The following is an 18,799-nucleotide window of genomic DNA, read 5'->3' on the forward strand; positions in this document are numbered from 1 at the left end:
AGTGCACAACAAACAAACTATGTGTGCGTCTATATATAATATACAGTATTTATCTATACATGTATATAATCATATTTACCTATGTACTGTTTAGTGACAAAAGGTTCCCAATGCCGTGCCACACCTTATCCATTCAAGTGTGTAGGTCTACATTTTGTAAGTGTAAACACGTACGCTGAAAGGTAGAGAAATTGCTTAGAATGTGCAATAAAAAAAAAGCAAGAGAGCTCTCAAAAGAACACAAATTAAAAACGAGTAACACCCACATACCTAGTGATGATGGAGGACTGAGCGACTGAGCAATCAAGTTATGAATAAGGGAGTTTTTAGCTGTCAGTGAACTTTTACTTCAGGGTGAAACCCCCGAAATGTCCCGGAACCACATTTTATTTCAACTGAACTTGTTGAACTGATGGCAACATGGGCCCTAATCACTGTTTATATGTAGTAAAAGCTTTGAAGCTGCAACAGCAGCATAATCTTACTAGGTCAATGGTGCAGTGGGGACATTTCCGTATACGGGTTGGGCAGCTGCTTCATTAGAGTCGACACCAATTCACTGGCGTAGCCGAGCTCTCGTTAATGACTCACAATACAGTACAAGTCATTCAGTGGGTCACTGAGTAATATGATTACTGTGGGAGACAAACAGAAACGTGTTTCTCACGTTGAAATCTTAATTGGTCATATTTTATCTTATTTGGAGACTCAATGACAGTTCTTCTGAGTAATAGCATGTAACAAAGCAAACTTTTCAGCTGATTATGGCAACTTTAACATGCCTGGCAAGTCTGGTGATTTGAAAAAAAATTATAGTCATACTTAAAACAATGTGAAGCAACATCTTGTGAAAACCTCTACACAAATTAAAGCTAGACATTATAATTCAGCTCAAACATAAACCACTGCTTTGCCTTTATGAAGCGCATGAATAAACTTGGAGGAGTGAAACATGACACCAGCTGCATAAGGGACAGGAAGCACAACAGTCTTCAAAGATACTTGAGGTATGTGGGGGAGGGGTGCTCATGTGGCATCTACAGTCAAATGCAAAACTGAGGTTTCTTTGTTATTACCCTTAATGAATGCTCACAAGGTACTGCATTTATGTTTCATCCATATACTGTATCACCCACCTAAACCAACCTAGAATTTGAAACAATAATGAAAATATGCTGAGCTAGAATCTTTATCATGCCACTAGTCATTTTATTTCTTTTCAGTAAGACTTAACTGCCTTTGATAGGAACCATCAGCATCTTCCTGGCTTTCAAAAAATTCCTGAAAGAGAAAGTAATCAGTCCGTGCGAACGTATCAGGTTAAGAACACATTCCGAGTCAGACCCGGACTACTTTCAGGTTTTTCCACCTGCAAATGTAAGAATGAATCCCCTGTACTGACCTCCGTCCTTAACAGATTAACATGCATTCAGAAGGTTTCTAGCAAACACCAACTTCCACATACAAAAGGTCAGTTGTTGACATTTCTTAAATCAGACACATTCAGCAACAGAAAAAAAGAAGAACACTTGGGATTCAACTCAACAGTCTTCTTGATTATTTACAGTAGGCGTTCGTGCCACTACTAAACAACAAATACAGGCAGGCATGGGAGAAAGAAAAAAAAAACAAAAAATAAAAAAAAACAACAAGGCAAATTCCACCTAAAGGGGTTTGATTGCTACACAACACTTCTCAAAAGGTGCATGAACTACTAGTTCTTCTCAATAAGGTGCAGAAACCACCACTCTTATCGCTCATGGAAGGTGCAAAATCATTTCAAACTTCAAAATAAAACTCATTTTGAATTTCCAGATGAAAGAGGTGGTGCATTGCATACATGAATAAGCCACACACCAAAGACACATCTTCACAATACAAACTTGGCTTTCTTACCAGAGAACTATGTCGAACACACACATACACACAGTACCATTAAAACCTTTTTGCTTCAAGCAGCATTGCCTCCCTGCGACATCACTGTGCCCACCAGCTTATTGACGTCAAGATTTGAAAGATGCACTTGTTCATTTCACAATTATTTCTTGTGAACGTCACTTTGTTCCTCCCTCCTTTTAGGAATTTTTCTTCGAAGGCTAAACTAGCAGAGCTGTCAGATAAATGTAACCTATAAATGTCCAAAAGTAATCTTCAAAACTGTGGGCCAATGCTGTATCAAAGGAGGCGAATGTTGCAGGTTCACAACCTAACAAGAAATGCTAATCATAGTCACAGTCGTGCCAGCGGAAGCAGTCTTATTATTCCTTTAAAGATAGTGGACAAAAGATGAAATGTGTCAAATTTAGCAGTTCAACTGCTCATTCCATCACTTTCACTGTAAAATAAGGATAAAAATAAATGACTGAGGTTCTTATGATAAGACTCCTTTCATTATTATTATTGTACTCCTGCAAAAATAGCACTTTTCCTTACTTGACAAGCCCTCTTTCAATAAAAGCTGAATACTGAGATTTTAAAACAATCCCTCTTGCTCTCTTTGCTCACACCATTCTAGGCATGGGCACTTGTATAAATATAGTTTTTGTCTTCTAAAAATATGACCAGCTTTGATTACCTGTTGCCCTTCAAATTTCATTTTTTCCCCCCATTACAATCTTCTGAGTAAAAAGCTTTCACCCTTCTTACTGGATCACTTTTCAGTTTACAGACAGAGAAACATGCAAAGAAAATAAAAATAGGCAGATGAGATATATTTCTATAAGACAGCACACAGTGAAACACTCGAGTGAGATTCTCTGGTCTCAAGAAAGGTGAGGTGAGGCTGAAGAATACTTGCAGGGTGATCAGTGGAAGATGCAAGAGGAGGAAGAACAGGTAGTGTTACTTTGTTTTAATAATGTATCTATTTTGAAATTTAGTTTCTTTCCCGAGGCTGGAATACAAGTTGTCAGGGTTGCATAGAGAAAAATGCCACCGACACTTACATTCAATATACCCGTCACTTCTGCTCCTGGAAATCTGTCCATCCAGCCATCTCTTCCTCCTCAGGCTGCACCAGTAACTCCCTGCCCTCCCCCCAAACCACCAGCACCTCAGGGAATGTATTTAATATGCAACAGTGGATGTGTTTACACACCTTAAAAAGACAAGGGGAGGCAGAGGGCAGTTAGGACACAACTAAAGACCCTCTTACGCCCTTCCTTTCCTTGATTACCTCCATTATACAGTCAAAGCAAAAAAACCTTAAGTTTTCAAGTCCTGGTTACATCAGGGCAACAACTGTTGACCCTAACAGTGTAGTATAGACAGTCAAGATGTGAGAGATCAGCGTGGGCCAAAGAGTGAGAAGGCAAGCGCAACTGGGGAATACTGGTATGTGCGTCACCAAACATTCAAAATAACGGTCCTCCGTCCCCACCCACACCTGGTAGCGATTCACCTGAAGAGCCGCCCGACTCCATACCAGCACCACTGGCGGACTCCAATGAGGCAGGGTCGAAGGTTGGATCCGCCCCCAGGGCGTCTTCCTCTGTCTTGACACCATCAGGAAGGAACGCAGAGTAAGCGTCACTTTCCGCCATCAGTAGCTTTAGCTTGGGTATCCAGCTCTTACGGACCACACGTCGGGCATTGGTGCACATGTCGGCTGCAATGGCGTTCATCTCGCTCTCCTTGAAGCTGGTTGCGAAGTTCTGGCAATAAACTGACAAAAAACAAAAAGGGGGGGGGGGGGGGGGGAATAATTAGGCTGATCACACTTTTATGATGTGACTGGAGCCAAGAACGAATTTCACGAGTGTACTGACAGATCCTTTTGCCTGTCTTCTACCCACAACAGACAAAAGCATCCCTTTCACCAATATTTGAATGAAGATGGATTTATTCCAAGTACATGCACATACTACAGTATGATCTGATCTATTTGTGATGCTGGCAAAAAAAAACCTAAAAGGGGTAATAGCTTTGTTAATAAATATTTTTAAGGACTATACTGGATTATATGGGACTGACAGTATAAAAGTGAGTCAATTTTTTATGGACCGCCTGCAATGCTTAGGTCCTGCTCTAAATTTAGATAGTTGCCAGGCAACATAATATATCAGATATATTCCAATATTCAAGTTTTGTGGATATAAATTAAATGCTCCGGTCACAGAATGAAAACAATACAATGTTGCAAGGAGTATAAATGCAGAAATGCTAAAAATCGATCATATTAATCCATTTGTAGGTGGCTCCTAGGCAGCATGATGATGTCCCAATGGCTGATATAGATAAGAACCTTCAGGAATCTAAGACGTACCTGTGTGCCAGGTTTAGCTGCTGAACTCCTTATTGTATAGGAGGAGTTAAAGGACTAATAGGCACACAGAGGCCTGCTGTATGAGAGTTACAGTGTTTAGGGAAATGACTACAGCTATGGCTTTTTCTTTTTGATTTTAACCACGACAGTCTCTATAGAAGTTTGCACACAAAAAACTTCCGACAGTTTCAAAGGAATCAGAAGAGGATATTTCCATAGTTGTTCCTATTTATGTGTAGCATACAGCATGAAACAGCCTGCTTTAGAGGTGTTCACAGAATTGGAATTAACTCTGTGGCACAGTCGATGGAAATGCCTGCAGAGAGAGTGCGGAGAAAGCAGAAGTGACAACCAATAGGCAATATTCCTGTGTTATTACCTGCGTGTACCAAATGATCACCTGTGCTATTTGCTTATTGGCACAGTTTGATATTACACAATCTCCGCAAGTTAAAGAACACTGCAACTCGACTGGATCGGACATCTTCCTTCTCATGAGCACCTCTGCTGAGTAAGTTCTAGAAATGATCAGGGCTGCAGAGCATATGTGAAAACGACTCATGACTGACAAAAGAAAGTCTATTCAATATGCGACTCAACACTTGCTCGGTTTAAAATTCAACTGAAACACTTTAGACAATTGCAATCTTTTATAAACACCAGCCAAGTTATTTATCCAGCTGTCTCTCATGTTCAGTGTTTATTATCCTGGCTAACGTTACAGTATGCAAAATGCATAAGAAAACCCCAGCACATGTGGCGTGACCTCAACAAAGCAACAATTGTTTTGCTGACTGATTTCTAGTAAAAATCTACTTCAGGGGAATGTTTTTAATATTCACTACTGAAACAGAAATTGCTTGGTTTAAGTAATGGGTGGCACAGTCAGTTTTTTTTCTTGTTTTTCACCCACAGGGGTTTTGGCACATCACCTACATGTAAGGTGCCAAGAGAATGATAGAGTATCCCCTCCAGGCATGTTCAAAGACAAAAATGCTATGATTTGCATAATATTTTGGGCAGGAGATGTTTTTCTGCAAATAATAAAAATGAAAGTAGTTCTGTTACCTTGTTAGAAATTCTAAAACAAGGTCAGGCTTCAACTGGCAAAAACCTCAGTGGAATACTGAACCCAAGATCCAATTAATGTAGTCCAAAAACTAAATGTGAAAAGCTAGCAAAATGTAAACTTTCAAGTCAACAGGGACAAAACAGTCACATTTAACTTGTTTACTGGCTCACACCACAGTAAATATGCTCTGTACTGGGCAGAATAACGACGTGGCATACTCCACAACTCCATCAGCTACAACCAGTCATGTGATGCATGTCCATTTTTAGTTTGGTATGATCCAGTAAACAAGTGAAATATGATTATTTTGTCTTTAACAACTCTAAAAATATATTTTTTGCTCAGCCCTCGATTGCAAACATGAACATACATTTTTTTTTGGTTTAAGTTTTACACAAAAAGACTGCTGAAAGTGTTTCATGTGCTGCTGAAATGCTATTCACAATGTATTATGTGTGTTGTGCAACACAGGCTTCAGACTAGTAGTGATGTCACGAGTCCCGCTCACAGCTACATGTCTTTAAATCTGATTTTATGGTGAGCATGGATACATTTTCCACTTTCAGCAAGCTTTTACTGAAAAAGCACAAAGCTGTAAAGAAAAAGGGCAACTCGCAAAACTCAAAACTATAGAACGTCTGAACAAATAATCACCTCACTATAAGCAGGACAATATCTCTGTTCTGGTGTGTCTGATGTCAACACTTGATTTCAGGGTGAATGTTACTATGTAGCGGTCACAGAGTTATTGCCAAACACTAATCATACCAATGCAAATCTTATTTATGCTTTTAAAACAACAAAACCAAAAAAAAAAACAAACTATGCTTGTTTTGTTGCTGCTGTGAGGCACGTTGTAATGTGGATTTTTTTAAAAAAAAATTACCAAGTATTAATAAAGATTAATATTATTGTTGTTACTATTAGTACTATCTAAATGTACCTAAAAGGAAAACTGAGACATTACACAGCTAACTCATTAATTCAGCTACGATTATGATACGGCTTAGTTTACAGTGTAAATACACAGTGTGTGCATGCAGTGTGAATGCATGTACATTCCCCTCCATCAGTACATGCACAAATTGTTTGCATGCTTGTGGGCAAACACCCACAGACAGACAAAACATGTACGCTCACATTTGACTGCATGGAGCACTCTGTTGTCCAGGGGCTTGCGGCTCGGGTCATTGGTGGACGAGCGAATGCCTGTCCCGCAGCTGTTGGCCAGAGTGTTCCTGATACATCAAAAAAATAAGAAAGAGGTAGACAGAACAGAGGAAACACAAAAATAGTTGATTTATCCTTCATATGCCAGCAGATAAAAAACAAAAAAAAAGGAAAACAAAAAAAAACTTTAATTTCTATATTAAAACTACGCTTTGCATGAAACACTTGCATAAATAGACCCAGACAAATCGAGGGAAGAAGCAAACCTGTCAAAGAAGGCGGCCAGCAGCCTCCTCAGCAGCACCTTGTGTCTGGTCCCTGCACTCACATGACAGTTCATTAGCTGAGCTCGTGATATATACACAGAAGTACCTGCAAAGAATCCAGAAAGAATTGAGACCATTTATTATCACTGTAGATTATCTACTGAGATTATCTGCCATCTCGTTTTATGGCATTTCCCTTCTTCAACTTTTGTGGGTCAGGTACAGCAATGATACAGTCAGGATCTTCGCTTTCGGTTACTGGAATGGAGAGTTTATTTATCTAGCAACAGCTCTGATTCATATCACACTGCAGCTGTGGGTGGGGAGAGAGAAGCCTGTGCGCCAGTTAAATGTCACAGCTTTGAGGTTTGATTTGGTTTCATTACTTCAGTTTATTCCTTTGACTTTTACAAATGTAGTATAAAACTACCCTGAAACACTTGCTTCAGGTTGCTCTGTCACAGGCACATGCTGCTGCAGAGTGAAGTGTGTAACCCCAATGGTAAGGTAACACGCACAGTCACAGTATGTCCTTGACATAAACAAACTGAGTCACATGTGCAATACAGCTCTGCTTGCCAGTGCAAATCTCAGTCATCTGAGGACAGCGTCCTCTGAAGATATGAATATATATCAGTGCTACCTGCCTTGTCCTATTTAGACCTCATACTATACTGCCTATATGTATTTAATAGTTCAGCTCTACCTTTAACCATAATGTCATTCATTTCCAGACTGCAGACTGAGGCAGATAAAACTATTCACCTAAAAACAACACTAAAATAAAATATTTATTTATTTTTATTTTATGTTATATAAGATTTATCTGTCCTCTTCCCCTTATCTTTATCAGGGTGGTGGGTGTGCTGGAGCCTATCCCAGCTATCATGGGGTGAGAGGCAGGGTACACACTGGACAGGTTGCCAGCCTGCCGCAGGGCTAACACAGAAAGACAGATAACCATTCACACTCACATTCACACCCATGGGCAATTTCACAATTATCAGTTAAAATAGCCCCACTAACTGCATGTCTTTGGACAGTGGGATGAAGCCTGAGTGCCCACGCAAAAGTGGGGAGAACATGCAAACTCCACACAGAGAGGCCCTGGCCAGATGTTGGAGTCAAACTCAGGACCTCCTTTTTGTGAGGCAACAGTACTAACAACAACACCACCCTGCTGCCCTTGTGATATCAGATAAATATATAAATAAGATAAGTTAGTTTGATAACATATTTCTGATATATGCAGTACTGTGCAAAACTCTTAACCAGCTGCTCATTTCTTTATCTTTAATTTTGCTTCCAAGGAGCCAGACTTGTAATTTTTTTTATCGTGGTCTAGAGCAATAGTTCTTCCGGCTTTCTGAAGAACTACTTTCCCTTGGACATCAGCTTCTTTGTTTATTCATTTTCAGTCCTTGTTGCTGACCATTTCCAGAGGAAGGATTTTTGTATGTTAAGTCACTTAACACTGACTTAACTAAAATTAAAACTAAAAAAAAAGATACAGTATCGTATTGTGATATTTTGTGTGGCGATATCAGGGATACCAAATATCGATATAGTACGAAGAAGCAGGCTCGTGTCATCTGACAGGAAGCAACCTTTCTGCAAGTAGTCGCAGCCTGACTTGGACTGACAGCAATCTCCCTTAGACAAAATACTGAAGGTTTACAGAAACTTTTAATTTAGAAATGCAGACAGATTTCCAACATGTTGCAATCAGTCTGAATGAGCCTTTATGAAGAAGGATAACTCGTGGGGACTCGACTCAGCTGACTGCCAGCTGGCTGTATTCTGGTTATACTCATATAGAACAGGAAGGTTGCTGAATACAAATGTAATTGTTTTAATAATTCAGGGACAGTGTTGGTTTGCTTCACAATCTAATTTTGAAGCAAAAAATAAATAAATAACTGAAATGAGATAACTTTATCGTGTTGGATAATATCAGTACAAACAAAGTTTAATTTTAGGGACATAATGTGCAGTTGGAAATCGTGATAAATCACAATATATTTCACCGCAACACTCAGCATGTCACAAAATGTTAAAAATTGCAATAATATCGTACCATGAGTGAAGCATTGTGATAATATCGTATTGTGGAGTATCTGGTGATTCCCACTTGTAGACTCAACACTGGGAGAAAAGGCTGAGGTACGCCAAATTACACAAGAACTGGACTGAAAATCAGTATCCACAGGTCTTATGGGGTAATGAACCCAATTTGGAATTCTTTGGTTCAAATTGTTGTCAGTGTGTATAGAGGAGGAGGACTGAGCATGCACAATGATATAGAGGAGGTCAGGAGAGAGATACAACACTGAGTGTCTGCAACCTATAAGCACTTCAGTCAGATGTGTTAGATATCTTGTTAAAACTGATTAAATATATGAACACAGAAATATATTGACAGATTTTGATCCATTATGCAAAACCATTTGGAAATCATCTAATTGGGAACAGCTCAATTTTTCAGCATGACAAGAATTCCTAAAACACTGCCAGCACAGTATAAGCAGGATTTGAAGCAGCTTGGCTATATTTACGAATCAGATAATGACCCAACGACAGTCTGGTATAAATGTATCTATGATTTCTGTAGTTTAGATCAAGGTAAAGACTTCATTTTTGATACACTTGTAGCAGAATCAAAGTATTTTTCTTTCTTTTTTTTCTACAAACCACATGCTAAATATTTTGTTTTGACACTTATGGACAAACAACAAATTAAAGAAGAAAATCCAACAACAGTATCAGGCCACCACAACAGCTATGCTGCACTTTAGATTCTCAGTCTCTGGTACTTCACTAGAAAAAAGATTTTTCCTGTTTTGTTGTTGATGGTTGACGATGGCTGTAGAAGATGCTTGATTCTCATCAACCATCAACCAATTCAACTCGACTGAGAAGAGGTGATTTAAGCCAAACAGTGAACATCAGTTTTATATCCAAACTATTCAGTGACCCCTTGCGCTCTGCAGATGGGTGGAGGACACCACTCCCAACAGGAAATGTTTCATCATAAGAAAAAGGAGATCACACATGGCATTTTCTTTCTTATTCCTTGCTTGCCTCTAAAGATACAAGCAGACCTAAACCACAAAAGCAAAACATCCCCCCCAACAGCATCACAGAGCTGCTGGATTCCCTTTAGTGTAAAGGTCGAGGGTTTCAGTTTTTCTTTCATCCGTCACCCACCTGCAGGTTTCTCATGTTAAGTTTGACATTTTGGAGACAGCGAGCCAAGACAATTCTATGAAATTTGGATATTTTTGTCTCTCAAATCTAATCATTTTGAATTTCTTTCTTTTCTTTTTTTAAATTTAGTTGTAAATATTGCTGTCTTTAGGTACACACACACACACAGAGAAACATACCTGAGACTAACTCTAGTTTCTCAGCAGGATCTCCTTCCTCGTATAGTTTGGGGTGACAGCGGTTGCCTATTTGGGCAATAAGTTCTGCAGGAAGACATGAAAGATCTCTGCCACGCATCCGACCTCGCGTCTCCGTGTTATCTGGTAGAGCCTCAACACGCTCACCAGCAGCTAGAAAATCCACATATGGAAAAATTTCGAATCAACTATAAAAATATATTTATGAGAATATTTTGTGCTGTTACAATGTCTCGACAAACCAAATAAAGGATACAAATATGTAATCAAGGTGTAATGAAAAACTTCAGCTAGATATATTTGTATGTGTTGGTATAACTATTCTGTCCATTACCTGCAGCTCCCATGTTGAGCATACTGTACATGGTGTACATGTTGCAGATTTGTCTGTACTGCTCCTCAGCACTTTCATCTGTCCCCTCCTCTTCTTCTTCGTCATCATGGTAGCTGATAGGTGAGTCACTAGCATAGGTACTCAGGGTGCCAGGGCTGGCGCCCTCTGACATGATAAGCCCTGCTGCAGAATTCCCATTGGTGCTGGCACCGCCACCAATCCCACCACCGGCCACCATTCCCACGAGGTTGGTCGTGGTGGCACCCATACCCACAGCCAGTCCGAGACCTCCGGGGCTCTGGATAGCGCTGCCCCGCACTGCCTCCTGGGAATAACGGGCTGCTTTCCTGGCACCTCCTCCTCCCCCTGAGCCTACCCCACCTCCATCTCGGGTGCTGCCACCCTCCCATAGTCGCTTGGCTACAGGAGTGCAAACCACTGAGTAAGGAGTGGCCGCCTCTGGTTGGCTCGCTGGCTGCTCCATCTTAACTCGTGATACCAGAGGGAGCGGCGTCAGACAGGAGGCGGGCCGGGCTGCACCGTTACTGGTCTGTGTTACAGGGCTCTGGGGCTCTGAAGGTGGGGCCTCCTCTCCATGAAGGCCCTGGGAGTCACAGCTGGGGGAGGATACCTACCAATAAATGCATATATCACCTTTGCGTCAGCAAATAGATAGATCTTACCTTGCAGAAAGTCTCAAAACAGAAATCTCAACCTGTAATTTACCAGTTCAAATTGATGAAACAATGACTTTAGGTTTTCTGCTACTTCACTTTCTATTTCTATTTAGCTTTACCTTGAGGAAGAATTCAGTGCCTTTCTCCATGATCTGTTGGATTTGCAAGAAGCCGGCAGTATACATGAGAAGAAACTGGTCCCCCACCGTCATGCTAAGACGGCCTGTGTAGCAGAAAGCCAAAATCTGCTGGAAGCTCTGAGGCTGCACGGCCGGCGGGAGCTCCACTACGGCTGGGCCGGCCTCACTGCTTCCGCCACCTCCACCATTGCTGTTGTTGCTGCTGCTGAAAAGATCCCGGAAATAAGAACTGCTAGCAGCCAGAACTGCTCGATGAGCCTAAGAAAAAAAGAAAAAGAAAACATAATTTAAAAATCATTTTACATATTACAATATACTGATTTATTAAGGGCTAGTGAGATGTTTTGGAGAATTTATTTTCTCATGGTATAGCTTCGTTTAAAAAAAACAACAACAATAAACAATACTTTTAAGATTAGGTTTAAAACTTCCCTTTTTAATAAAGTACATAGTTAGGGCTTGATTGGCTAACCTTCAATCCTCCCTTTGTTACACTGCAATAGGCATATGGCTGCCCCTCCCTAAGCCTGGTTCTGATGGAGGTTTCTTCCTGCTAAAAGGGAGTTTTTTCTTCCCACTGTCGCCAACGCCCTTGCTCACAGGGGGTTATATGATAATTGGGGTTTTCTTTGTTTTCCTGTATTATTAACCCTTCTGACAGCTTTTGGTAAACTGCTTCTATACCAGGGATGGGCAACTCCAGGCCTCGAGGGCCGGTGTCCTGCAGGTTTTAGATATCACCCTGGGTCATTGCACCTGAATCAAATGATGAGTTCATTACCAGCCCTATGGAGAACTTCAGGACAAGTTGAGCAGGTCATTTAGTCATTTGAAACAGCTGTGTTGGATCAAGGACACATCTAAAACCTGCAGGACACCAGCCCTTGAGGCCTGGAGTTGCCCACCCCTGTTCTACAACCAGCCAATGATTTATTAACATATTGATTTAGTAGCTCTTCAGTGTACTTTCATTTTTAAAATACTAATCGAGTTCTTTCAATGTCCCTGAAAAAGAAGGCCCTACTCAAAGTGAAAGATCTCAGAGAAGGTAAAAAAACAAAACGTTAGAGGCCAATATTTAACTGAGGAATGAATACAATGCACAAATTACATTGTCTCTAATGGACAGGATAACTCAAACTACTCAGCAAATGAAAGAAAACCTGTAACCCGTAAAAAACAATCTTTAAAACAAACATTAATAACATCTTATATACTGGAGCTAGAAACTTGCACAAATGTGGATTCACACCGAATGATGCATCATCTGCCTCTGCTGCAAAAAGTTACATGTTGCAACATCCCCCCCACCCCAAAAAAAAAAAGAAAATGTCCAAACAGCAGTTCTTCTGAAGAATAATGACGTTCCTTTTCCATGGAGCACGACTGCCACAGGACTTTTTGTTTACACTCGGGTCTTTTCTTCTTCATTATAACCACGACCTTCAGTCAGTTGAGTGCAAATAAGAGAAACAGTGCACCAGTACCTTGAAAGCATGGCCCTTGACCACCACGGACACATCGCAGTAGAGTCCCTGCAGCCGCTGCTCATTCAGACACTCTAGAACGTTGTTGCCGAAGTTTGGGATCGCCATCTGGAGGGTCTGGGCCATGGTGCGCCTATGCACACCACCAAAAAGGTCTTGTTGGGAATGAATAGAGACAGGCAGAAACAAACAAAGAGGACAAATGAGGAAGTGAATAGATCCAAATGCTGGTTACTGAAAAACAGGATTGACTTCATATATGGAAATACTGAGCCAAATTCCCACTCCCCCAAACACGCTCTTTTTCTCCATGGAATTTTTTCCCATGATACGGAAGAGCACCCAACTCAAACTACATGTATAATCAGACCTTTTTCATACAAAACAACTACAACTATTATCAAACCAACCCAAATAACGATGGTTGATATATTTCTTTTTGCACAGGATTTTTGTTTTAATTCAGGTAAATTCATTCTTCATATTCACAATCCAGTTCTTCATACATCTTAACTGAAAGCCTGTTCAATAAGGAGACCACACTAAACTAAACTTTCAGTGCGCTCCATGTTAGAACTTCTAATATGTAATAAGTAATTGGCAAACTCATGCTAAGAGAGTTGATGCCTCGGGTGCTGCCTCCTGCATGTTTCAGCTAGGCCACGTGTGAGAACGGGCAAAGATATAATCGCATGTGAAAACCGCCGTCATTTACCAAGTATGAGCTCCTTCCTGTTGGTCTTGCCGATATGTGGATAAACTTTGACCATGAGGCTGGTCAGAAAAGAGCAGGGCCGCCACTATACTTGCAACTGGTAACAGTTAGGAGACCTTTGACTGCACCACTACAAACAATATGTTGAAAGACCGTCTCCAGATCTCGCTTTGATTTGCCAAAGAACTCGGAATGAGAATATTTATACGGCAACTGTGGAGTAGTTCTTCATGTGACATTTTGATACATAATAAACTTTCTTTGTGAATCACTTTTCAGTGGGTTACATCGCATTAATCATGATTGCTGTCGCATGTTTCAGCTTCATCTTGTTTCGTTGCAGTGATCCCTCCCCACCCAGGCATTTTGGGGTGAAGGTGTAATGTAACACAGCTACGTATGTTAAAAGAAAGAAAGCTCAAAGAGAAGCTAAACAGCTGAGGAATGTCAGAACCTCACATTAACACAATGCAATAAAACGCCGAGCAAATCTAACTGGCCTGTTTTATTACTGTTAGGCCAAAGTATTCATAATGAAATGCCTGTCTGTTAAAGGAAGGTTCCCCACAATTAAAACAATATATCTCTTGAAAAACCCAAACGACATGGGCCGCATTTTCTCCTTCGCACAGTCTACCGAATAGTATTGGCAGGCTCGCAGCACTCTGATATTTCAAACTAAGTTTTGTTGAAACTTCCACAGGATAATCTACATTTCATTAATCCTATACGTCACTTCAACCTTGCAGTAGCTGTTGGTGCTGGGCACCAACAGCTACTGAAAGCCTTTTTATTTTCTGTGTCTTCTGTGAGCTATAAAATCCCGTGTCCTCAGATAACTGGGTCATGTTCTGGTATTCTATGTGCAAACGTGTGTTTGTGTGTGTGGCCTAAACAAAAACCGCATAGCATGTTTCCATTCACTTCAGTCAACAGTCAGAGGCAAACATGCCCCCCCTTTGCCCCATATCCGCTCTAAGATTGATAGATTATGCCTGTCAATATTAAATTAAAATGAGCCAACGTTCCCTCTGCTGTGGCTATGAGGGCTATAAGCAGGGTATATTACATTACTCACTTGATACTGTGAAGGTATGTAAACATGCTTCGATGGTGTTACACCAGCTATGCTTTGTGATAGCACGTTCTATAAACAGCAATTTCGGAGGTGCTATTCACATGCATGTATATGCCCTCTGTACCCTCAATAAGAGCAATGCAAACAACAGATACATTGATCAGCCTACATGGCATTGCACTGCTCATGCTTACTTAAAGCACAAGGCCCGTCATAAGTATTTCTATGCGCGCAGATGAGGGTACAGGCCTGCAATGCAGAGATATATTACCACTTAAAAGTGTTGCATGAATGCTTGCTGAACCTACATGCACCCACACATAGAGCGTTATCAGTGTAAGATACTATCTGATAATGTGAGAGCAAAGTGACTGAAGCCCACCCTGTGAGAGGCATAAAAAGCAAACTTTAGTGTGACTGACTGATGAGGGTTGAAGCGAGCCAGCCCATCATATCCAAAGCCTTTCATTTGGGACCTCGCCAAGCTCCAGGGTAAAGAGAAATGCTCTCTTTGTCTCCATCTCACTCAAGCTCCCCTCTCCCTCATACTAAAACACAGATGCGCACACACACAAACTCAAACAAACCCACAAAAGGCACACTGAGTCACACACAGACATTAGACAATACTGCTTGTTTACAGTTTGGCGAGCCACAGTAAGCACACATGGTTGCACATCAAGACACACAAACACTGGGCCGAGAGCAGGGGTGTGTTTGCACAGTTTGCCCCAACAGTGAGCGAGAATGCAAGCGTGTGCACGCACATGTGTGTGTGGCCCTGTGCACTAAGGAGGGGCAGCGGGGGCCTGTAGGGATGAGAAGAATAATCTCAGGTCCTTAAATATATACAGTAGAGTGCAGCAGCAACAGCGTGAGCAAATGAAATTCACCCCAACTAACCCTGTAGCTTAGCTCTCATACCAGCCAGCCCTGGGAGGAAAGTAGGTCAGACATACAACATACTAAAGACCTTACACTTTTAATAGCAGCCTTTAGAATATTCCAAGGGGGGCTAAGTTGTGTTATGATGGACTGGTTCTCAGCCTATTTTGAAACTTATTCCACCAAACTCTTATGTTGGTTCAAACCTTTCAGATCATTATGCAGCTGGCACACACAGTTCCCTCTATAGGCATTTCCTCATTATATGCGCCCATGCTTGCATAGCTGTGCTCCTGGCAGGCCTGACTTTTGCTTATCCTCACAGCAAGAAGGCTGATTGTTTTACAAACAGACTTTTTTAACTTCACATTTCTGATTTTTTTTCCTTTAATGTGTGTGCCTCTGTGCTGAAAGTGTTGCCAAATAACGTGTAGAAGGATAAGGAGTTGTTTAACCCACCTGGGGGTGTCCGATCCGTGCCTACCCAGCCGGGAGGCTACTGGGAGGTAGGGACAGCATGGATGCGTTAAGGGGGAATCCAGGATGGCGTGCGATTGTTTACGTGCCCTCAAATGGCAATCGGTTAGACGAATCTAAAGTAGTTTTACAGGAATCGGGCCACTTCGGGAGTCCCTATCCCCCCTCCATTCCCCCTCCTCCAAGTGGCTGTCAGCGCTGAAATATCTGATTGCCCTCTCCTTCCATCCGCAGCACGGCCTATGGGAGGTGGCTAACGGCTAAAGCTAACGCCACAGTTAAAATATTTTGGGTTCGCCCGGCGTACCATCCACCTCGCGCACACTCAGCCCCAGCTGCACAATGTCAAGCATTTCCGCACTCACAAAGGTAAACAAAGCACTTACTGGCCGAGCGGACGAGGTAGCCGTGCTGCGACGCCGGTTAGTCAGGCCCAAAATGTTGCTTATTTAAATATTTTGGCGACGGGGGAAATCGCTCCCCCTGCCATTCTCCATTCTACCGACATCAACAGGTCATCCCAGGACACGCAGCAGCTGAGGGCGAGCCAGACGGAACCAGTGCGGCACGGAGCAGGGGGGGTGGTTGGTGGGGGGAGCACAACAAGGCACAATTCTTTTTGCAGCCGGCGCTCACAAGAGCTGCCGTGCCAAAAAAAAAAGCGAGAGACAGAAACAAACGGACTGCCGTTGAATTTTCTCATGTTTTGTGAGGCTCGTTAAGTTAAACGTGTTCTGCTCCGCTGCTGATAACGAGCTATATTTTTATTATAATTATTATTGTTAGGCTGAAAAGGGCAATAGAAAGTTTAGATTGTGCCATCCTGGACCAGCTTTCCCCTTAAAGTCGCGCACTTATCCCAAACTTTAATTGCCCCACTGCTGCTGGTGCTTCTGCTGGACTGCCCCCCCCTCCTGCTCCATCAGCCTAAAAAATCTAACGGTGACCACCCACTCCTCCTTCTTCTCCTCCTCCACCGCCGCTGCCGCCGGTGGATCATCAGACGACCCTACCGACTGACTGACGGCCGAACAAGACACTCACCCCCTCGCTGGGAAGCTGATGCAGAGCGCTGGTTCGTTTTTCCTCGCTCCGGACAGCCATTCAGTGGGAGCGGAACGGCGATAGAAGAGCCATCGAGGGCGGTACAGTATCCCAGGGGATTGCGGAACGCAGAGCCACCGATCGCAGCGAACAGCAGAGGAGGAAGACAAGCATGACGCGCTCGTCATTCAATCGCATGATCGTTGAGAGCGCAGCCTCAATTTGGGGGAGACCTATCCCACGGCGTAGACTGTTTGCGCATTGGCACAGGCTGCGTGGAGGAATTAGTCTGAGTCTCTCTCTCTATCTTGCTCTCTCCCTCTCCGCAAATGAACTATGGAAGTAGGCCGTGTGTATGTGTATATGTTTCTCTCTGTGTGTGTGTACTTATTTAACTTAAGTGAACTCCGCGGGCGCATATAAAGTAGCGATAAAGCCGCACCCTTGTTGGCTGTAAACAAGTGAAACCTATGATACTTATACAGGCATATTTGCCCAATTGGCATACAGTTATAAACCGTGCAGTGGCGTTATTTATAGCACCCTATCTATAGAGTGCTCTGTTCTATGAATTCTTTCTTTTTTTCACCCTGTAAGCTGGAGGCACAGCGAAATCAAAATCCGAATGGACACAGAGTGCACGCAGAAACGCAAGCCTGTGTCATCACAGGTTTGTTAATAAACGCCATCAAAAGAGCACATTCCCCAAACGTGGACATCATCATAAGAACAAGAAAACCCTATGACTATATATACTTTGATAATATAATAATTCCATCTGGCACTTAAACCTCGCACTATTCTGTTCACGTGCTTTTGCCAAATGCATATTTCAATGTGGGTACCTAAAAGGATAGTATCCCACAATGTTAATGTTAATAATTTCACTCGACCCTGTCAGCAAAGATACGGAGAAAAGCAACATTAAGTAATTAAAGACTCTCGAATGGTATTCTGGGAATTATTTAACTCAAATGTCAGTAGCAGAGTTGGTTAAGTTACTTGAAAGAAGTAAATAGTAACTAATTATTGATTACTTCTCCAAAAACTAATCCAGTTACTTTACTCATTACTTATTTTCAAAAGTAATTAGTTACTTAGTTACTTTTAAAAAACGTGAACCTGTATACGTAATAGAGACCTTTAGACCTTTCAGCCCAATTCTATTTTTTATGCATAATCCATCATATAAAATTGAATCAAATGGAAAGCCACTTTTTAAAAATTGTTTTATGAGTTTTAATCTTTTCATTTTATGCACAAAAATTAGCAAAAATTAATTAATATTCAATATTTTATGCCTTTTTATACGTGTTATATCAATTTTAACCTCCTAGGACCTTGCGTCCACAAATGTGGACATCATTTTGGGTTATTTAGATCAAAATACTCAATTTTGCTCTACAAGTGCCTGATATCCACTTACGAGGACGTTATACTGCTACTGTTCCATCTAAACTTTAAATGAATGTCCTCATATGTGGCTTTCATTTTTCTCAGAAACAAAAATGAGGTAAAAAAAAAAATCTCGTAATTCTTTGTTTTTACATTCATCGGGCCCCAATATGCTCAAATATCAAAGAGAAATTAAAAATGCATGCCGTGGAAGAGTTCGAGTCTTAGGAGGTTAAACCTTTTGAAGACAAATGTAAGAAAGTTGCTGATGAATTTCAACTCAGTGCTTCTTCTGGTAATAATCTGATGTAGAGCATTAAGATTTGAACGTGAGTTTGTTTTACTTTGATTTGCATTGCATACTTTCAGCACATTCAGTCTGAAATAAAAT

At 41.5% G+C, this 18,799-nt stretch overlaps 1 protein-coding gene across 3 annotated transcripts; it reads right to left on the reverse strand.

The window, feature by feature from the left end:
- Window positions 1-1,615: 1,615 nt before the first annotated feature.
- nacc1a (nucleus accumbens associated 1, BEN and BTB (POZ) domain containing a) lies at window positions 1,616-17,197 on the reverse strand. Of its 3 annotated transcripts, none has more exons than XM_080906244.1 (8): window positions 17,014-17,197; window positions 12,815-12,969; window positions 11,307-11,585; window positions 10,511-11,141; window positions 10,159-10,329; window positions 6,773-6,878; window positions 6,477-6,574; window positions 1,616-3,664 (listed from the first exon to the last, which is right to left on the reverse strand). In XM_080906244.1, the coding sequence occupies exons 2-8, from the start codon at window positions 12,938-12,940 to the stop codon at window positions 3,354-3,356; spliced, it is 1,722 nt and encodes a 573-aa protein (XP_080762370.1). In that variant the 5' UTR covers window positions 12,941-12,969; window positions 17,014-17,197; the 3' UTR covers window positions 1,616-3,353. The 3 variants fall into 3 exon arrangements, with proteins under 3 accessions (XP_080762370.1, XP_080762368.1, XP_080762369.1); XM_080906242.1 differs by lacking the exon at window positions 17,014-17,197 and adding an exon at window positions 16,356-16,991; XM_080906243.1 differs by lacking the exon at window positions 17,014-17,197 and adding an exon at window positions 15,952-16,339.
- Between the last annotated feature and the right edge of the window lie 1,602 nt (window positions 17,198-18,799).

The sequence above is a fragment of the Rhamphochromis sp. 'chilingali' genome (assembly GCF_963969265.1).
Source record: "Rhamphochromis sp. 'chilingali' genome assembly, chromosome: 15".
Taxonomy (NCBI): domain Eukaryota; kingdom Metazoa; phylum Chordata; class Actinopteri; order Cichliformes; family Cichlidae; genus Rhamphochromis; species Rhamphochromis sp. 'chilingali'.